Here is a 21177-nt window from a genome sequence, read left to right on the forward strand (position 1 = left end):
GGGCGCGGCGGCGCTCGCTCATAATCCCAGTACTCTGGAGACCAAGCAGAAGAATCGCAGGTTTGCGGCCAGCCTCGGCCCTCCACAATTTAGTGAGATCCTGCTTTAAAATAAAGAATAAAAAATAGGGTTGGAGGTGTAGCTCAAAGGCGGAATGCCCCTGAGTTCAATCCCCAGCATGGGGGGGGGGGTACCACTTTTCACCAAGTGGGCTGGCAAAAATTAGACTAATTATATCCAGCTTTGGCCCATCGTGGAGGAATGTGAAGGGCAGGTGGTAGGACCTAGGTGGATTGTAAATGTACCCCCAGCTCAGATCGTGTGTGTGTGTGTGTGTGTGTGTGAGAGAGAGAGAGAGAGAGACAGACAGACAGACAGACAGACAGACACTGGGGATGGAACCCAGGACCATTCTACCTCCAAGCCACACGCCCAGCCCTATTTTTTATTCTCTATTTTTTTTGGGAGGGTACTGGGGGTGGAACCCAGAGGCTTTCTACCTCCGGGCTACACTCCCAGACCTATTTTATATTTTACTTGGAAACAGGGTCTCACTAAGTTGCCGAGAGCCTCACTAAGTAGCTTAGGCTGGCTTCGAACTGCGATCCTCCTGTCTCAGCCTCCCAAGTACTAGGATCATAGGCCTGCGCCGCCACGCCAGCTCTGCCTCGCAGTCCTGCCCGCCTTCCCCTTGGTTTGCCTGCTGGGGTGCGGGGAAGACCCCGAGGACTGAGGTCTGTCCAGCCAGCAGCGCTGCTGGGCTTGCTCTGGTCACAGAGAAGAGAGGGCCTTTGTCGTGGGTGGAATGGTTGCCCTTGCTCCCAGAGCACATGCGTATTGGTGTGGGTGACGGATCCTGCTGGCTGCAGCCGTCTGTACCACTGCTTCCAGAAAACACTTGAGAACCTGTTTGTCCTAAGAGTCTAAACCTGAGACCGACGTGCAGGGATCTGTGCCCTTTCCTGTCTTCTTCTCCCTCTGGCTGTTGGAAAGGCAGCGGCCAGCCGGGAGACGCCGTGTGAGCTTGGTGAGGCACTTCTCCCTGGCTCTGCTGAAGGGGCCTCCTCTGTAGCCCCATTTGCAGTCACTACACCTGCTGCCAGTCTCCTTGCAGCAGTCCAGCCTGGGAACAGTGTCCTTGGCGCTGCAGGGCTGACAGGAGCCTGGCATGCACCCAGATTCCTATCCAGCCCTGCCAGGTCCCTTAGGCAAAGCCAGTGCTCCATGTCAGTCTTTGGCAAGAAGGCCATCAGAGCAGGTGACCCAGTTCGTCAGCCCTTAGTGTGTGCAGAGGGCAGCCGGCCCCACGCGGGCCCCATGTGTTTGCATGTCATTTGTATAGACAGCACTGTTTACGACAGCCTGGCCAGAAGCCTAGGGCCGCCTGACCTCTGTGTGGGGGCTGTCAGTACCCCCCCCCCAGCATCAAGATGTCATTGTGGGGTTGGGTGTGGTGGTGCACACTTTTAATTTCAGCATTTAGGAGGCTGAGACAGGAGAATGGTGGCTGGAGGACAGCTTCAGCTACTACTTAGTGAGCCCTTTGCAACTCAGTGAGACCCTGTTTCAAAATAAAGAATTAAAAAAAAAATAAGGCTAAGGCCGGGCGTGGTGGTGCACGCTTGTCATCCCCGCGCTTGGGAGGCAGAGACAGGAGGATCGCGCAGGTTCGAAGCCAGCCGCGCGCGCTGGCTTAGGAGACCCTGTTTCCAAATAAAAATGTAAAAATAGGTCTGGGAGTGTAGCCCGGAGGTAGAAGGGCTTCCAGGAACCCCAGTACCACCAAAAAATAAAAAAAAATAAAATAAAAAATAAGACTAGGGGTGTAGCTAGGAGGTAGAATACCTAGTACTGCAAAAAAACATTTATCGTGGGGCCAGGCCTGGTGGCGCACACCTGTAATCCCTGTATTTGGGAGGCTGAGATAGGAGGATTGCAGGTGTGAGGCCAAGGTGTAGTATCTTAGAGTCTGTTTCCAAAGAAAAGAAAATAGGGCTGAGTGTGTAGCTCAGAGGTGGATGGCCCCTAGGCTCAATCCCCAGTGTCGCCAAAATAAATAAAAGATGTCCTCATGCAGAGTGCACACGGAGGGTCCTGGGGATGGGCTGTGAGGACAGCCTTTGTCCACTGGAACGTCCAGCGCAGCACCCAGAGCGGGCAGGCAGCCCAGGAGACCCCAGTCCTTGCGGTGCGTGCTCTCTGGTGGTCTTCTGGGCCGCCTTCTCAGCTGCGGAACTTCTGAGCCCTCCTCTTTATCTGCTTCTGACTATCTTTCAGCTGCAGAGCTACTTTGCCGCGTGTGAGGATGAGACCCCCGCCATCCGGAACCACGACAAGGTCCTGCAGCGCCTGTGTGAGCACCTGGACCACGCGCTGCTCTACGGGTGAGTGTGGCTGTGGCCCTGGCCGAGTCCTGTCTGCCTCACCGACTGGGCTGCGGTCTGCCCGTAGTGAGCCCTGGAAACCGGCCGGCCCGGCAGGGAAGGGAGGCGCGGAGCCATGCGGGGTGCTCGCGGGATCCCTGGCGGCGGCTCCGCCGTGGCCCTGCCCAGGCCCCAGCCTGCTGTCCATCCTCACAGACTGCAAGACCTCTCCTCTGGTTACTGGGTGCTCGTGGTGCATTTCACCCGGAGAGAAGCCGTCAAGCAGATCGAGGTGCTGCAGCACGTGGCTACCAACCTGGGGCGCAGTGAGTAGTGCCAGGGAGACACGGCAGGGGCCGGCTGCCTCCTGCGGGCAGCTCGGGCTCAGGTCCAGGCCAGGGCGGCCCGGGGACGGCAGCAGCAGCAGTTCAAGTGCCAGCGCCCTGCACCAGGCCTCCTCCTGGCACGTCAGCGATGGGGTGAAGGGGAGCAGGACATGGGATGGGGGGAGGGACGGACTGGGCTCCTCCGAGACCCCAGGCCGAGTGCACCAGCAGGAGCCTGGCCGCAGGGCAGTGTCCTGCGGTCTGCCTCTGACGGGCGGGCGCCCGCTCGGGCGTCCCTGTGGGCTGGGGCCTGCAGCTGGCTCGCCTGCCCCCTCGCCTGCCCCTTCCTTCCTTGTGCCCTTGCTTGGCGCAGGAGCAAAAGGCGCGCCTTGCCCGGCTCCCTCAGTCACTGGCGCCCTCACCTGCAGGCCGGGCCTGGCTGTACCTGGCCCTCAACGAGAACTCCTTGGAGAGCTACCTGCGTCTGTTCCAGGAGAACCTGACCCTGCTGCAGAAGTACTATGTCAGGTGAGTGTCTGGAGCGCTGTCTCACTGGCCTCCCGACCCGGCCTCGTCCCTAAGCCTCCCGACCCGGCCTCGTCCCTAAGCCTCCTTTGGCCGTCAGAGGCCTAGCAGTGCTGGCCCGGGAGCCCTGGGGCCTGGCTGGCCTCCTGCTGCACGGTAGGCGGCTCCTCTGCCTGACCGAGTCCTCCACCTCGCTTCAGCCTTTGCTGGGCTCGCTGCAGGGAGACTATTTATAGCAGCTACTGAGAACCCCACAGGCCCTGTGCTGCGGCCTCTGCAGACGGAGGGCTCCGGGAGCCCTGGGAGGGAGCACACGGGCGGGAACACGCGGGGCGGTGCCGGCCAGGTGGTGGGCTGGCACGTGTCCAGTTTCACACTGCCCACTGCAATTTGGGCCACACTGAGAACAGCCCCAGAAGCATCGGCGTCTCTTCTCACGTGTCACAGGAACGCCCTGGTCTGCAGCCATGATCACCTGGCGCTCTTCCTGACCTTGGTGTCTGGGCTGGAGTTCATCCGGTTCGACCTAGATCTGGTGAGATGCTTCTGGAGGAAGCAGGGGCTCTGGGGGCGGCGCGCACGCGGCAAGGGAGCTTGGTGCCAAGGGAGCTTGGTGCCCTGGGTGAACTGAAGCAAAGCTTGTTTGTGTGGTGAAGGAAAGGTTTCAGGTCTGCGGAGTTGAGTGGAAGGGGAGGGAGTCTTTCTCTTGAATCACAAGGATTCCGATTCCAGGAACTTCTCCCCATCTCTCTACCCAACTTGGAGAGAAGCCACATTGGCTGGAGCATCTTAGCCCAGGGCTGGCCTTTGGCCTTGTGTCTGGGGCGGGAGCTTCCTGGGATTCCTGTGGCGAGCACCGTTGGTCCGGTGCTCCCAGGTGATGTGCTCTGGGCCCGTCTTCAGGTTCTCAGGTTCCCTCACACCACACCCCCTACAGCAGCCCCCTTACGCACCAGACCCAGCCATGCCTGAAATCGCAGGGTCCCCAACCCCATCTACACTGGTGTCCCCATACATTACATGCCCATCAAAGGATTTACTTTATAAGTTAGGCCCAGCCAGGCGTGGTGGGCACGCTTGTAATCCTGGCATTTGGGAGGCTGAGACAGGAGCATCGCAGTTCGTGGACAACCTCAGCTACTTAGTGAGGCCCTCTGCAACTCAGTGAGACCCTGTTTCAAAATAAATAATAAAAAATTGGGCAGGGGCATAGCTCAGAGGTCAACTGCCTCTGGGTTCCATCCCCAGACCTGCAAAAAACAAAATTTAAATAAATAAAAGTATGCCATTTTCAATATGTTCCAAATTAAAATAAAATAAAATTTTAAAAGGGTAAAAAGTAGGGTTGGGGGTGTAGCTCGAAGGTAGAATGTCCCTGGGTTCCATTCCCAGGACTGTAAAAAAATAAGTAAATAAAATTTTTTAAAATAAGTTAGGGGCCGGGCGTGGTGGCGCACGCTTGTAATCCCCGCGCTTGGGAGGCAGAGACAGGAGGATCGCGCAGGTTCGAAGCCAGCCGCGCGCGCTGGCTTATGAGACCCTGTTTCCAAATAAAAAAGTATAAAAAATAGGTCTGGGAGTGTAGCCCGGAGGTAGAAGGGCTTCCAGGAACCCCAGTACCACCAAAAATAAAAATAAAAAAATAAAATAAGTTAGGGGAGCCGGATGTGGTGGTACACGCTTGTAATCCCAGCGCTTGGGAGGCTGAGACAGGAGGATCACACAGGTTCAAAGCCAGCCTCAGCTACTCAGTGCAGCTCTCAGCAACTTAGTGAGACCCTGTTTCCAAATAAAGTATAAAATAGGTTTGGAAGTATAGCCTAGAGGTAGAAAAGCCCCTGAGTTCCACTCCCAGTACTACAAAAATAATAATAATAATAAGCTAGGCCCAGTAAAAGATAACTACAGCAACTAAGAGTAAAACAACAATTATAACAATATACTGTAATAACATTTATTATAATAAAATTATATACTTTTTTTAGGGTGTACTGGTGATTGAACCTAGAGGCATTCTACCTCCAAGCTATGTCCCCAGCCTGATTTTGTTTTTTTTATTTGGAAACGGTTTCACTAGGTTTCTGAAAGGCTTGCTCCCTTCCCGGGGTGGCTTTGACTCTGCGATCCTGCTGTCTCAGCTGCCCAAGTACTGGGATTATAATCATGGTGGCGCACGCTTGTAATCCCCGTGCTTGGGAGGCTGAGACAGGAGGATCGAAGCCAGCCTCAGCTACTTAGCGAGGCTCTCAGCAACTTGGTGAGACCCTGTTTCCAAATAAAATATAAAGTAGGTCCGGGAGTATAGCCCAGAGGTAGAAAGCCTCTGGGTTCCACCCCCAATACCACACACAAAAAAACAAAAAACTTACAAATTGTTTATTTCTGGAAGTCTCCCTTCAATTGTTTTTGGAACAGGGTAATTAAGACCGAGAATGTGAACCCATGGACTAGGGGAGACTACTGCACAGATATACTGGTGGCCAAAAGAGGCTCCAGAGCACCTCCAGGTCTTGGGCTGGTCAAGGTGGACGGGCTACCCCAGCCCAGCTGAAGCGCCTTCGCCGTCCCACCCAACAACACAGGCCAAAAAAGGGACTGGGAGAAAACGAGTGCTTCAGATAGTAGAGAGACCAAGGAGGCATGAGTGTACTGATTCTGACAACTCTCTCCCCTCCTCCTCCTCCTCCTCCTCCTCCTTTTTTGTACCACTGAGCTACATTCCAATCCCTTTTTTTTTTCTCTTTTCCTTTTTTTAATGTATTTATTTTGTGGTGGTACTGGGGGTGGAACCCTTCTATCTCCGGGCTACCCTCCCAGACCTATTTTATATTTTTTTTTATTTGGAAACAGGGTTTCTTAAGCCGTGAGGCTGGCTTCAAACCTGCGAGATCTTCTAGTCTCCGCCTCCCAAGCGCTGGGATTACAAGCGTGCGCCACCATGCCCGGCTTCTTTTTTTTTTTTTCAGTACTGGGGATTGAATTCAGGGGATTCTACCTCCAAGCTACACCTCCCAGCCCTATTTTTTTTTTTTTTTTATTCTTTACTTTGAAACAGGGTCTCACTAAGCTGTGGAGGGCCTCACTCAGTACTGAGACTGGCTGCAAACCTGCGATCCTCTTGTTTCAGCCTCCCAAGTACTGGGATGACAAGCGTGCGCCATCACTCCCAGCTTTCCTTTTTATTTTTCGGTGAGACCCTCCTTGAGACAGGGTCTGGCCAACTTGCCCAGGCTGATCTTGAACTTGCTGTCTTCCTGCCTCAGCCCATCAAGTTGCTCTGATTACAGGTGTGCACCACCACACCTGGCTTTTCCTTCTCTTCTCTTCCCTTCTCTCCTCCCCTCTGCGATTCTCGTGGCGGAGCCCAGGTGTTTCATGCTGGGCCAGTGCTGTGTCCCGACAGCTCTTCCCCTCTCTCAGCCGAAGTCCACAGCCTTACAAGTCAGAACTGTTTGTTTTACATGTTCAGCAGCTTATCTCTGAATTCACTACTTTAAGCCCATCGATTTCCCAGAGAAAAGCAGGCGTGGGAGAGCCTGGCAGGGGCGTGGCTCCCAATCCCTGATCTGGCCCCAAGCCTCCCACTAACATCCCTTTCCCCTCTCTCCCCAGGACGCCCCTTACCTAGACCTGGCCCCCTACATGCCTGATTACTATAAGCCTCAGTACCTGCTGGACTTTGAGGACCGCCTGCCCAGCTCAGTCCATGGCTCGGACAGCCTGTCACTCAACTCCTTCAACTCGGTCACCTCCACCAATCTCGAATGGGATGACAGTGCGATCGCCCCGTCTAGCGAGGGTAAGTGGCCCCGGGCAGAGGGGGCTCAGCCTCTGACCCGAGGCCTGGAGCTGCCCCAGCCACTGCCGTCTTCAGTCTCCGTGGTTTGGGTCTGATGGTTGAGATTTGCAGTTGAACAAAGCTGGCCATTCCCAGATCTGCTTCTCCTTGGAGTCCCTGTGGTGGCAAAAACACAGATTGCCTGCACAAAATCCCAGAAGAAGATTCTGTGAATGTGAAGATACGTTTCCAGAAAGCGTGGTCACATGCACGGGGTAATTTTCTGAGCAAGGGAGACTAGCAGTCGTGTGCCCAGAGACCTGGGAGCAAGGGGGATGAGCAGTCGTGTGCCTGAGACCCCTGCCTGCTATTGAGGGGTGAGCGCAGCCTCCCCCAGGTTCTAGGCAGAGGAGGTGGAGCAGCCCCTGGAAGGAGACAAAGCCCAGAAGTAAAAAGTTAGAGGAAGCCGGGTGTGGTGGCGCAGGCTTGTAATCCCAGCTTTTAGGAGGCTGAGACAGGAGGATCGTACGGGTTCGAAGCCAGCCTCAGCTACTCAGTGAGGCTCTCTGCACCTTAGTGAGACCCTGTTTCCAAATAAAGTATAAAATAGGTCTGGGAGTATAGCCCGGAGGTAAAAAAAAGCCCCCAGTACCACCAAAAAAAAAAAAAAAGAAAAGAAATAGGTCTGGTCGTTGTAGCCCAAAATTAGAAGGCTCCTGGGTTCTATCTCCTTTACACACACACACACACACACACACACACACACACACACACACACGTAGAATGTTCCTGGATTCAGTCCTAGTACAAATAAATAAATAAATAAAAAGCTTAGGGGACAGCCTGGGCTTCTCCCCGAGAACCCCTCCATGTGTGCCTCGTGCTAGGGTGGGTGCACCGTTGCTTCAGGACTGAGGAAGAATCTTGGGTTTGTTTTGTTGCCTCAGTCCAGCGCCTCATTAGAACAGCCTGGTTTTCCCAGACCTCAGGCCATGGTGCTCATTTGTAAGACTGGCCATAGCCCAGCGTCGTGGCGCACGCTTGAAATCCCAGTACTTCAGGAGACTGAGACAGGAGGAGCAAAGGTCCATGGCCAGTCTCTGCTACTTAGTGAGGCCTCTGCAACTTACTGAAACCCCGTTTCAAAATAAAGAATAAGCCGGGCATGGTGGCGCACGCTTGTAATCGAGCATTTGGGAGGCTGAGACAGGAGGATTGCGGTTCGCAGACAGCTTCAGCTACTTAGTGAGGCCCTCTGCAACTCAGTGAGACCCAGTTTCAAAATAAAGAATAAAAAATAGGGCAGGGGTATAGCTCGGGGGTTGAATGCCCCTGGGTTCCATCCCCAGACCTGCAATAAAGAGAAAGAAAGGAAAGAAGGAAGGAAGGGTGGATGGATGGATGGATAAAGGCCAGGGGTGATTACAAACACACGCTTATAATCCCAGTACTTAGTAAACTTGAGACAGGAGGATCGCATAGGTTCGAAGCCAGGCTCAGCTCCTTAGTGAGGCTCTCAGCAACTTAGTGAGACCGTGTTTCCAAATAAAATATAAAATAGGTCTGGGAGTATAGCCCGGAGGTAGAAAGCCTCTGGGTTCCACACCCAGTACCCCCCCATACACACACACACACACAAAATAGGTCTATGGGTGTAGCCTGAAGGTAAAGCCCCCTGAGTTCCTTCCATCCCCAGTACCACAAAAAATAAAAACAAACAAACAAACAAATAAATAAATAAATAGGGCTGGGGGTGTAGCTCAAATGTAGAACGCCCCTGGGTTCCATCCCCAGTACTGTAAAAACAAAAAAAAGACTGGTCATTTCGGCTCTCCATCCCCATAGGGTGTGAGCTCTTCTTCATTTCTTTAACCCTCCCTCACCTCCAGGGGAAGGGTCCAAGCGCTCAGCTCAAGGTCCTGGAGTTGCCCGGCATCCGGCCTTGACCTCCCTTTCTTTACTTCTGCTTGTACCACGGGTCACATGTGGGTGAGGGGTTGTGCAATCGGAAGGGGCAGCTCAGCCTCCTGGGGTGGCCTCCTGGGCGGCCTCTAAGGAGGCAGCCATCCCGTCCCGCCTGGGCGATGTCCCCTTGACCCATCCCACGTCAGCAGTTCATAGACGGTACAATCGAGCTGTGGGGACAGGGCCTTGTCACCTGTGGGCGCGGAGGGACAGGTCAGGTGCGAGAGGGCCCGGGCTTTTCCCCGCCTGAGCCAGGCTCTGCCTCGGGAAAGGAATGGCCTCCTGAACTCCCAGCTGGTCAGGGGCCTCTGGGCCAGGGCCCGGGCTGAGCCTCCGCCTCCTCATGACCCCCCCCATCTAGGGCCCCTCCCTTGTCCCCCCACGTCTCCAGCCCGCCGCCCCGCCCTCCTCCCTCTGCCTGTGTTTCTAATCTTCAGTTTTGTCCCTCGTTTTGTAGATTATGATTTTGGAGATGTGTTTCCAGCAGTGCCGTCCGTACCCAGCACAGACTGGGAAGGTGGGACCGAGTCGCTGTGACCCTCTTTTCCTGTTTCGCAACGTTTCCATGCCAAGCTTGCTGCATGTTCAGAATCAGCTCCTTATTGTCCGTAATAATGTCCATGATCATAATGAAGCCAAGCCTGAGACTCATGGATGGAATTCTGCAGGAGGAGAGCTTGGCCTTTAGCCTAGGGGAGCCCCTTCTCCCGGGGAGGGCGGTGCTCCTGCCGCTGCCCACTCCTTGGGGGATGCCAGACCACCCCTCCCCGTTGAGTCCTATGCCGCTGGACTCACAGCGTGGGGAACTGCTTATTTGTGGGGCACTAGTGGCCTGCCCCAGTGAGCAGAGACTTGTTCTAGAAAGCAGCGCCTTAGACGTGGGATTGTAAGCTGCTTTGGGCCAGGTGAGCACCAGGAGGAAGACAGGGCCGGATTGTTTCAGGCTGCTCCTAATGGCTTCCTCTCCCTATTTTTGAGGGATTGAGGTTCAAGAGAGGGAACTGCTCAGGTAGAGCTGAAACCTCCTACAGGGAGAATCTCTTTGAAGTGTTAGGGCAGATTCAAATAAATTCTGTGACCATCCCACCCTGCCTGCAGCAGCAGCAGTACCTCAGCATTCTTTTGCCTGTAACCCACTGCAGGGCTTGTGTAAATTCATAAAGCAGTTCCCTGGGTTCCTGCGATTACTCAAAAGTTGTGCTTCTGGTAATTAAGTGCTGCTCTTCAAATCTGAAGCAATCTCAGACTCCTTCGTAAAACGCCTCCTACTCAGGAGCCACTTGCAGCCTGGAGAGGGGAGAGCGGCCCATCCTGAGGGCCCCTCTCCTTCTTAGAGACACAGTCTCTCTTAGTGACCCGTGAGTGGTGGCGCTGGCCTGTAATCTTGTACTGGGAGGCAAAGACAGGAAGATCAAAGGTTCAAGGCCAGCCTCGGCAATTTAGCCAGACCTTAGCAACTTAGTGAGAGCCTGTTTCAAAATAAAAAATAAAAGAGGGCTGAGAGTATAGCTCAGGACTGTAGAATACCCTTGGGTTTAATCTCCAGTACCAAAAAAAAAAAAAAAAAAAAATCCAGGCATGACAGTGCACGCTTATAATTCTAGTACTTGGGAGGCTGAGACTGGAGGATTGCAGGTTCAAGGATAGTTCAGCAATTTAGTGAAGCTCTCAGCAACCTTATTTCTTATTTGGAAACAGTGAGATCCTGTTTCCAAATAAATAAAATTGGTCAGGAGTATAGCTCAAAGATAGAATGTCTCTGAGTTCAATTCCCAGTACCACCAAAAAATTTAAAAAGAAAGAAAAAAAAAAGAAAGCAAGGAATGAGACTGAAGGAGCTTAAGTTTGAGGGAAATAGGATATAGCATTGGGGAAATAAATTGTGTCACTTGGCCAAGAGAGTAGCATTGAAGAGTGTCATTTCAGGTGAATGAGCCTGCAACTCAGAATTCCATCATGACATCGTTTATCCTGGCGGCCTCTCTTGCAGCACACATGCTGGGCGTTGGTTTCCCCTTTCTGATTCTAACAACTAACCCTTTTCCTGACATGCCTGTTGCAGTTACCCGACAAGGGCCTGGCTTCCTCTGCAGCCCTTCAGAGCTCCCTGTAGCCTGAGCTAACCGGCTGCGATGCTTTTTCGGGCTGGGCTGGGCCCAGAGCAGGTGGCCTCACCTCCTGCTTTTCCTAAGTGTTATGAGCTCTGGAGAATTCCCCAGCACACTCCAGCAGCTCATGTGGAGAGGCTGCGTCTTCTTGGAAAGCAGGAACTGGAAGCACCTCCAAAGTCGGGAGGCCCCCCGGGAGGGGGCGTTCCGTGGAATCTGCTTCCTTACAGAGCTGGCGGGCATCTCAGCTTTGATGCCCGCCACAGCGGTGTGTCTGCCCACTTGCCTCCCAGGCCCCTTCCAAGAGCAGCTGCGGCAGGTGCTGGGGAGCAGTGGAGGCACTGGAAAAGCAGCTTTGCAGGGGCCTCTCTGGAGTCAGAGGGCATGGTTCCTGCCTCCGAGAACAAGGCCCTGGGGTCCCAGGAAGTCTAAGAGTGTCTCCTAGGCAATTGGTTTTTTCCAGCATAGCTGGTGGTTACTTTTACCTCCCTCTCCTGTTCTTATATCAAAAGACTTTAAAACAAACCACTTGCCGCATCAGCCAGCAGCTGCTCGGTGGTTTCCAGGATCCACTGAGAAGCTGGCAGCAGTCTGGGCCCATCCAGTGGGGCGCGCATTTGCCACCTGTCTTCCGGACAGGTAATGGCCAGCCAGGCGCCCGAGCGCCGGCAAGTGGAGCGGAAGCCACCTGCGTCCTTGCCCTCCGCCCTCTGCTTGGTCAGCTCACCGGCGCTGCCCACCCCATCCAGCCACTTGGGACTGAGGGGCCAGTCAGCCCCTCTCCAGCCCCTGCCCAGAGGAGCAGCAGCTCCCCCTCCTCCCCCGGAGAGCCCAAGGTGAGGGTGTGGCCCAGGGAGGACCGTCTGCTGACGTTTGAACAATACGTCTTGGGTTTGAACAAAATGAAGTTCTCGGCCCCACCCTTAAAGGGGCTCCTGGCCTGACCCAGAGTGCTGCAGAACATGTAGGGGCAGCCCCTCATGCGCACGCACGCATACACACACATGCACGCACACACACACACACACACACACACACACACCCGCCTTCCTCCTGTGGCCCTGTCCTGCCCTCTCTCTCTCTGCTCTGGGTCCCTCTGTCTCCCATTCCCGAGCCCCTCCCCCAGGCCCCATCCTGCCCTCTCTCTGCTCTGGGTCCCTCTGTCTCCTGTCCCCGAGCCCCTCCCCAATCCCCATCCTGCCCTCTCTCTCTGCTCTGGGTCCCTCTGTCTCCCCCCTGAGCCCCTCCCCCAGGCTCCATCCTGCCCTCTCTCTGCTCTGGGTCCCTCTGTCTCCCATCCCCAAGCCCCTCCCCAATCCCCATCCTGCCCTCTCTCCCTGCTCTGGGTACCTCTGTCTCCCGTCCCCGAGCCCCTCCCCAATCCCCATCCTGCCCTCTCTCTCTGCTCTGGGTCCCCCTGTCTCCCATTCCTGAGCCCCTCCCCCAATCCCCATCCTGCCCTCTCTCTGCGCTGGGTCCCTCTGTCTCCCGTCCCCGAGCCCCTCCCCAATCCCCATCCTGCCCTCTCTCCCTGCTCTGGGTCCCTCTTTTGCCGTCCCCGAGCCCCCCTTCCCCTTGGTCCTGCTCTCTCAGACCCGGTCCCCATCTTCTCCTCTCTTCCTCCATCCTTCCCTTGTGTTCCCTTGTGTCTGCAGGGTCCTGCAGAGGACCTCAGGTACCACTTAGCCCTGCTAGTGGATGTGAGCTGGGGAGATGCTGCAGGCTGCCACCCATCCTTTGACAGACAGGAAGTTTCTTTTTTTTCTTTTTTTTTTTTTTTTTTTTTTTTTTTTGCGGGTCTGGAACCCAGGGGTATTTGAGCTCTGAGCTACACCCCCTGCCCTTTTTTTTTTTTATTATTCTTTATTTTGAAACAGGCTCTCACTGAGTTGTAGAGGGATTCACTAAGTAGCTGAGGCTGTCCGCGAATCGCGATCCTTCGGTCTCAGCCTCCCGAATGGTGGGATTAAAGCGTGTGCCACCATGCCCGGCTTAGGTTTCTAAGGTTAACCTAGGAGAGCCAGATGTGGTGGTGCCTGCCTATAATCCCAGTACTTGGGAGGCTGAGATTGAAGGATTGCAGTTTCAAGGACAGCCTCAGCAAGTAGTGAGGCTCTCATCAACCTAATAAGACCCTGTTTCAAAATAAGAATAAAACACGGCTGGGGTGCAGCTTGGAAGTGGAATTCTTCTGCGTTCCATCCATAGTACCAAAAAATAAAAACAACCTAGGAGCTGTCACCTCTCCAGCGCTCCGTAAGACAACAAGATTGCCCTGCCCCAGGCTTGGCCTGGAGGCTGTGTCTCCTCAAGCCCCAGGACTCTGCCAAACTGTGCTGAGCTCCAGAGCGCTCCTGGCACTGGTGGCGATGCGGCCCCTCCTTGGGGCTCTGAAAACACAAATCCCATGTCCTGTTGGGTTAGGGCTTCTGCTGGTGAAACAGTGCCACCCTGGCAGGCTTCCCTGGGAGGACCTCCCCTGCTTTGCCTGAGATGAGGCACGCTGGCCAGCCGGGGTCTGACCGCTATCTCCTGTCTCACTGTCCTCCCAGACGGGGACCTTACAGACACCATCAGCGGCCCTCGCTCCACTGCCTCCGACCTGACCAGCAGTAAGACGTCCACCAAGAGCCCCACTCAGCGCCACAGCCCCTTCAACGAGGAGCAGCCAGAGACCGTGTCCTCCTCTGACACCACCCCCGTGCACACCAGCTCTCAGGAGAAGGGCGAGGCCCAGGCCCCGGGCCTGCCGGACGCCTGCGCAGAGCTCGAGGTCATCAGGTGAGCAGGAGGAGCCTGGGGAAGCGTCCTGTGTCCGTGTGTCCACTCTTGGCCCCACTGTTTAGTCCAGGGCAGACCAGACTGGCCCTGAGGGCAACAGAGCATCCTCCTGGGGCCAGCCAAGTGGCCCCTCCCACCCCTAGGCAGTCCCCCGAGCAGGGCTGGAAAGGCCTGTCCTGGCCGGGCATCTTAGCTAAGCGCAGGGCTGCGGCTCAGCCAGCAGGTCTTGTCTCAGTCTGGAGGCTCGGAGTCTGGGCTCAGGGCGCCCGCACAGTCTGTTCCTAAGAAGGCCCTTGAGGCTCCCCAGATGCCCATCTTACTGTATTTTCATGTAGCAGGACAGAGAAGGAGCTCTCTGGATCACTTTGTGCATGTGATGGTAGAAGGGTTTGAACCAGGAGCATTGTACCACTGAGCTACACCCTCAGCCCTTTTTATTGTTTGTTTGTTTATTTGTTTCATGTGGTATTGGGGTTGGAATCCAAGGGCATTCTACCTCTGAGATACACTCCCAGCCCTATTTTTTATTCTTTATTTTGAAACACGGGCTCACTAAGTAGCTGAGGCTGGCTGCGAACCAGTGGTCCTCCTGTCTCCCTAAGTGCTAGGAGTACAAGCGTGCGCCACCACGCCTGGTTCTTTACTGTTTATTTTGAAACAGGGTCTTGCTACGTTCCTGAAGACCTGGCTAAGTAGCTTGGGCTGTGCTCAAACCTGCGACCCTCCTGTCTTAGCCTCCCAAGTACTGGGATTATAGGTATGTGCCACCAGGCCCAGCTCTGGGTTGCTTTTATGTAGGCACTGATCCTATTCATGAATGCTCAAAAAAAAAAAAAAAAGGCCCTTTAAGCCAGACATGGTGGTACTGGCCTATAGTCCCAGTACTTGGGAGGCTGAGACAGGAGGATCACAGGTTCAAGGTCAGCCTCTGCAACTTAGTGAGACCCTGTTTCAAAATAAACAATAAAAAGAGCTGGAGGTGTAACTTGGAGGTAGAACACCCCTGGGTTCAATCCCCAGTACCTCGTACACACACAGAGTGCCTCACCCACATGACCTCCAAAGGCCCCATCCCCTGATGCAGTCTCAGGAGGGTCAACATTTGGATTTGGGGAGACGCAGCATTCAGTGTGCAGCAAGGCCCAAGCCCCGGAGGTGGCTGGCCTCTGGGGTGGTGCCTCGGCTGCTGGGGTGGTTTGTCCATATGATCAGAAAAACACCTTCAGATTGGACTTCCTCTCAAGGAAGTTCTTGGAAGTCAGTGTGCAAGTTCTCAGACTCACACGTGTTCTGGATCGCTGAAAAAAAAGTACCTTTGTCGTATAGACAGGGACTTGGGGGAGGGAGGAGGCGGGCAAGTTGGGGCTCTTGGCCAAAGCCCCTCAACTCCTTGACCTCCCTGGGTCCTCTGCTTGGGACTTCCCACCCAGAATGAGAAGAGAAGCCCCATATGCCCCCATCCATTCTGCCTCTCTGGAGGCAGGGCATTGCTCTCCAGGGACTGGGCCCAGGACCGCCCCCCCCGCCACCCCCTGCTTACAAGCTGGTGCCAAAACAAAGCAGCGTGAACAGTTCAGACCAGGGTCGGCTTAGCCAGGCCATCCCAGCCAGCTTGGGTTCAGAGTGGGGCCAGGACTTGAGCCCAGAAGCTGGGTACATTTCCAGGTGATTGTTCCCTGGTGTACCTAGTGGGGAGTCCACGGCCACACCCTGAGTGGAGGGCTGAGCCATGCTTCCCCTGGCCCACTCTAGCACCCCCATCGGCCCCAGGGCTTGGCCTGTTGCCCCGCACTGCCCAGGACCAGAGGCTCCAGCCATGCCCTTGGAGGTCACAGGCCCAGGATCGCCTCTCTGACCCAGCCTGGCTCTCCTCTGCACTGGGCACCCAGGTATTAAAGTCTTCCCCACCTCTGCTTATCGCAGGGTCACCAAGAAGAAGAAACTTGGCAAGAAGAAAAAACCCAGGTCAGATGAGGAAGCAAGTCCGTGTCACCCACCCTCCAGCCAGCAGAAAGGGGCCAAGCCAGGGGATGGCGACAGCCTCGTCAGCGGCCCCGGCCTCAGGCGGGACTCGCCAGATGCCACCCTGGCCTCCCTCCAGGAGCAGGGAGAGAGGCCCTGCCGCAGCACTGAGAGCAGCCAGTCCTTGGAGCTCGGCCCCGTGGGCCTGCTGATCCCTGAGGTGAAGGACACCTCCATGGAGAGCCTGGGGCAGCCCCTGAGCAAGGTCATTGACCAGCTCAGCGGGCAGCTGGACCCCAGCACCTGGCACTCCCACATCGAGCCCCCAGACCAGTCCTTTCGGACCGGCTCTCCCGGGGATGCCCCGGAGAAGCCGCCACTTTGCGACTTTAGTGAGGGGCTTCCAGCCCCCATGGACTTCTACCGCTTTACCGTCGAGAGTCCAAGCGCTCTTACATCAGGTGGTGGCCACCATGACCCTGCAGGGCCTGGCCAACCGCCACATGTTCCTGGTAGCTCTGAGGCTTCTGGCCAAGAAGAAGAGGGAGGAGGAAGAGAGGGACAGACGCCTGGGCCCCTAGAGGGCGCCCCGGTGGAGGCCCAGGAGCTCGAGACCCAGGACCTGGACGCCCAGTCGCCCCCAGTCACCGAGGGGCCTGTGCCTGAGCCCGATTCCAGCACCCAGGAGGCTCTGTGCCGGCTCAAGAGAGACCAGCCCAGCCCATGTCCGAGCAGCGCCGAGGACTCCGGGGTGGACGAGGGCCAGGGGAGCCCTTCTGAGATGACACACGCCTCAGAGTTCAGGTGAGCGGGCTCCGCGCTGGCACAGACTCCAGCCCTCCACGACGCGGGGCCCGGGCTCCGGCCTCCCAGGCAGCCGCGCGCAAGTGCAGAGGCCTCGCCTGGCTGGGAGGCGGCGGGGTCCTGGCCTGACTCCTCGTCCTCCCTGCCCTTCTCACAGAGTGGACAACAACCACCTGCTCCTCCTGATGATCCACGTGTTTCGGGAAAACGAAGAGCAGCTGTTCAAAGTAAGGCCCCGGGGCTCGGGAACAGCAAGACCCTTGCGAGGGCCGGGGCCACGGCCCTGCGGGCGGCCCGCGCCTGACCTCTCTGCCTCGGCCCCAGATGATCCGGATGAGCACCGGACACATGGAGGGCAACCTGCAGCTGCTGTACGTGCTGCTCACCGACTGCTACGTGTACCTGCTGCGGAAAGGTGCCTGCCACCGGCCCACACGGGCTTCCCTGCCCGGCATCCTCCCTGGGGGCATGCAGCGACGGGCACCCGGGGAGGCCCTGCTAGCTGAGCCGGGTCCTGCCCCCCGTGAGCACCCTGTCCTCCGGTCAGGGCAAGGGGGATCCTCCGCGAGGAGACCAGGTCTCAGGAAATGGGGCCGGGGGAGGAGGAGAGGCCAGGGGGTAACAGGCATCGGGGTCTCCTCTCCCAGGGGCCACAGAGAAGCCATACCTGGTGGAGGAGGCCGTTCCTTACAAAGAACTCGACTATGTGTCGGTGAGTTCGGGCTCCGCGGTCTTACCGCCGTAGGTACAGCGGCCTTCTGGGCCACCGCCCTCAGAGCTCAGAGCAAGGCGTGTCCCCGGTCGGCAGCAGCCTAACACAGAGAGGCCTGTGGACGTGTGGGGACAAGAGCCAGGCAGGAGGACGCCTTTTCCTCCCTAGATCTCTGAGCACCCCGCCTCGGCCTTGCTGGGCTGCCCGGCGAGGGCTCCTCCCTGCTCCCACCCAGGCCACGCTGCCCCGTCTGCCAGGCAGCGGCCAAGCCCCGTGTGGTCTCTGGCAGGTCGGCCTCGACCAGCAGACGGTGAAGCTGGTATGCACCAACCGCAGGAAGCAGTTTCTCCTGGACACGGCCGATGTGGCCTTGGCTGAGTGAGTACTGGCCTCCGCCCTCCCCCACACCAGAGGATCGTGGCCATGACCAGGGGAGGGTGGGGAAGGGGAGCACAGAAGACTCCCAGGCTGCTCAGAGAGGCGGGAAGGGGGATGGCCACTGGCTGACTGACGAGGTCAGCCCCGGTGACCTGCAGGGAGAGGACTGGTACGGGTCACCTAGGAGGATGGGCAGGCACCAAGCCATGCTGGGGCCGGCGTGACCTCAGGTTTATTTGAAACGAAAATGACACGCGATAAGGTCCTGTCGCCGTGTGGACTTGTCCCTTGTTCAAGTCCCCCCACCCCAGCACCTGGTCCAGTCGTCCTTCACAGTCAAGATCCAAGGCCCCTGGGTCATAAAGGAATGGACAGGCCTTTTTTAGTCACCATTGATGACCCAGGCTCCTCCCACAGCCTCACCCCACTGTGGTTCTGAGCGCTGCTCCCAGCTGGGCCCTCCCGACATGGCCATGAGCTCAGCACAAAGACCTGTCCACTGAGGGCCTGACCCCGGCCTCTGACAGCAAACCCCACTCCCCATGCAGGTTCTTTCTGGCCTCTCTGAAGTCAGCCATGATTAAAGGCCGTCGGGAACCCCCGTACCCCAGCATCCTGACCGATGCCACCATGGAGAAGCTGGCACTGGCCAAATTTGTAGCCCAGGAATCCAAGTGTGAGGTCAGCGGCCGGGCGGGAGCAGAGGTGCGGTCCCACCTTGGTGTCAGGGTTGAGTGCCTTGACCCAGGGCTGACCTCCCCTGCGCCCCATCCTCCTGCCCGGCTCGCTCCGTGGCTATGCCTCGTGCGGGGCTGTGGGTGAGCTCGGCCCTGGCGCAGCTGTGCCTGGCCCAAGCCTTGCCCACTTTGTCCACTGACCCTCCCCAGGCGTCCACGGTGACTGTGCACTTCTACGGGCTGGTGCACTGGGAGGACCCCATGGACGAGTCCCTAGGCCCTGTCCCCTGCCACTGCTCGCCCCCTGAGGGCGCCATCACCAAGGAGGGCACGCTGCACTACAAGGCTGGCACCTCCTACCTGGGCAAGGAGCACTGGAAGACCTGCTTTGTGGTGCTCAGGTGTGAGAGAGCCCGAGGGAGGTGCCTGCCCGGCCCATGGGGCTTGGGGTGCTCAGCCAGGACCTTAGTGCTTCCCTGGAAAGCCTGTCCTCCCCTGCTAGGTATCCCAGGTGCCTCAGATGGAGACCCAGGCAGTCCCGGTAACCAGTCCTTAGCCTGCCCAGGGCTGCTGAGGGAGGATTCCCTCTCCCTTCTTTCTTCACCCTCCCTCCATAGAAAACGGGCCCCTGGCTGCCTCGGCCTCAGTCCCGGCCGCAGTTGGTGGGGTCCCTGGCCAGGCTCACCCGCTGTATCACACCCGCAGCAATGGCATCCTCTACCAGTACCCCGACCGCACTGACGTCATCCCCCTGCTCTCCGTGAACATGGGGTGAGTGTCAACATGGGAGATGGGGTGCCGGGCAGGTGAGGGGCCGGGATCGCTGCCTGAGGGTGTCGTGGCTCTGGCTAAACCACAGCCGCCTTGTTTTCCCTGAGCGTCTGTCCCTCGGCCCCACCCCTGGCTGGTGCCCTGGGGCTTGCCCAGCTCTGCGGCTGGCAGGAACCCGTGGGGGCGAGTAGAGGCCGAGGTGCTGCTGCTCCGCACTGCTCAGGAGTTGGTGTGCCGCGGCAGGGGGCAGCCCCTTCCCAAGGCCCCCAGCCCGGTGGATGGGCGAGTTCTGAGCCGCGGAGCTGAGACCCCTCACCTGGTCGTGTGTGGGTGTCTAGAAGCATCTTGGTGGTCCCGGAAGTACGGGGTGTTGCACAAAGGCGGTGGGGTCTCCGCCGGCCCTCAGCACCATGAGGCAGGCCTGCGCCCCACTCGCTCCAGCCGGCACCAGGGCTCCCACTCCAGCCACGCCTACCCCTCGCTCCATTTCACCCTCCTCCTCTGGCCCAGGGGGGAGCAGTGCGGTGGCTGCCGGAGATCCAACACCACGGACCGGCCCCACGCCTTCCAGGTCATCCTCGCCGACCGGCCCTGCCTGGAGCTGAGCGCCGACAGCGAGGCCGAGATGGCTGGCTGGATGCAACACCTCTGCCAGGCCGTGTCCAAAGGGGTGAGCACCTCTGCCCACCACCATCGCCGCCGCCAGGAGCCTGGGGGACCAAAGTGGGGGGGCCCCGGGGGCAGCCCGAAGGAGCCTGGAGCTCAGGGCCATCCGGAACCGGGCCACTCCTGAGGGTGCAGAAACCACCAGGCCCGGGAGGAAGGGTGGAGAGCTGGCTGGTCCCTGGGGTGGACGTTCCCATGCAGGCCCCCTGGAACCAGGCTGCCCCTCTGCCAATGCAGGTCATCCCCCAGGGAGTCGCTCCCAGCCCCTGCATCCCCTGCTGCCTGGTAATCACCGAGGACCGCCTCTTCACGTGCCATGAGGATTGTCAAACCAGCTTCTTCCGCTCCCTGGGCACAGCCAGGCTGGCCGACATCAGTGCAGTGTCCACGGCGCCGGGCAAGGAGTACTGTGTCCTGGTGAGCTGGGGTGGGCGGGGCGACGGTGTGGGCCCTGCAGAGGAAAGCCTGTCGGCTCACCGGGCCTGCTCTCCCTAGGAGTTCTCCCCAGATAGCCCGCAGCTGCCCCCGCCCTGGGTCATCTACCTGAGCTGCACTTCTGAACTGGACCGGCTCCTGTCTGCACTGAACTCCGGGTGGAAAGCCATCTACCAGGTACCCACTACTTCCAGGACCTGGCCTTGCCTCTGGGATCCTGGGACAGCAGTGTGCCGGCAGCTCGGGGGCAAATGCAGAAACTTAAGGGCAAAGGGGCAGAGCCCTGGCCTGCAGTGAGTCTATAGTGAAAGCTTTAACTAGAACCAGGAGCTGGAGCTGCTGACCTCAGCTCCAGTCAGAGAACAGCAAGCGTGCCTGTGGGGGCCGGGAGCAGGAGCCGGGCGGACACAGCACTGACCTGGGAGCTGGCACCAGAGTGGGAGGGGCTCACCCACGTGGAGAAATGGGTTCTGGAGCGCGTGCGCACAAGCCCCAGGAAACTCTTAAGAACAGTTGAGGACCGGCGTTCTCAGGGGCAGCACCGCCGAGAGCGAGGCCTTCCCAGGGAGGCTGCTGAGGCAGAGCCCAGGAGCCCCTTGGCACAGTTCTGCAGCCTTCACACGCTCCCTGCTTGCCCCCAACACAGGTGGACCTCCCCCACAAGGCAGTTCACGAAGCCTCCAGCAAGCAGAAGTTCGAGGATGCCCTGAGCCTCATCCACAGCGCCTGGCAGCGGAGCGACAGCCTCTGCCGCGGCAGAGCCTCCCGGGACCCCTGGTGCTGAGCGGGCGCGGGGTGGCATCCCAGACGAGGCGGAAGGGGAGGCAGGCGGACCGGCAGGCACGCCGTCCTGAGTCACTGCTGTTCCAGAGCCAGGCCTTCACACGGTACACAGCCCGCGCCTGCCCCGGGCGGCAGAACCACTC

The 21177-nt window shown here is 57.7% G+C and overlaps 1 protein-coding gene across 2 annotated transcripts in view; it reads left to right on the plus strand.

Moving 5' to 3' along the window:
• PLEKHM2 (pleckstrin homology and RUN domain containing M2) overlaps nt 1–21035 on the plus strand; it is a gene marked incomplete at both ends in the record, with an annotated part of 42746 nt that extends 21711 nt beyond the window's left edge. The window contains 19 exons of one of the 2 annotated variants that reach the window (XM_080692608.1): nt 2278–2384; nt 2580–2689; nt 3118–3217; nt 3662–3749; nt 6827–7013; nt 9415–9474; nt 13618–13846; nt 15770–16612; nt 16770–16839; nt 16937–17027; nt 17260–17324; nt 17614–17702; nt 18251–18383; nt 18590–18780; nt 19085–19150; nt 19661–19820; nt 20054–20233; nt 20312–20428; nt 20898–21035. In XM_080692608.1, the coding sequence (XP_080548734.1) occupies nt 2278–2384; nt 2580–2689; nt 3118–3217; nt 3662–3749; nt 6827–7013; nt 9415–9474; nt 13618–13846; nt 15770–16612; nt 16770–16839; nt 16937–17027; nt 17260–17324; nt 17614–17702; nt 18251–18383; nt 18590–18780; nt 19085–19150; nt 19661–19820; nt 20054–20233; nt 20312–20428; nt 20898–21035 (3024 nt within the window). The remainder of the gene's footprint in view (nt 1–2277; nt 2385–2579; nt 2690–3117; nt 3218–3661; nt 3750–6826; nt 7014–9414; nt 9475–13617; nt 13847–15769; nt 16613–16769; nt 16840–16936; nt 17028–17259; nt 17325–17613; nt 17703–18250; nt 18384–18589; nt 18781–19084; nt 19151–19660; nt 19821–20053; nt 20234–20311; nt 20429–20897) is intronic. The other variant, XM_080692609.1, reaches the window with a different exon arrangement.
• Between the last annotated feature and the right edge of the window lie 142 nt (nt 21036–21177).

The sequence above is a fragment of the Muscardinus avellanarius genome, assembly GCF_963383645.1.
Source record: "Muscardinus avellanarius genome assembly, chromosome: 3".
Classification (NCBI taxonomy): domain Eukaryota; kingdom Metazoa; phylum Chordata; class Mammalia; order Rodentia; family Gliridae; genus Muscardinus; species Muscardinus avellanarius.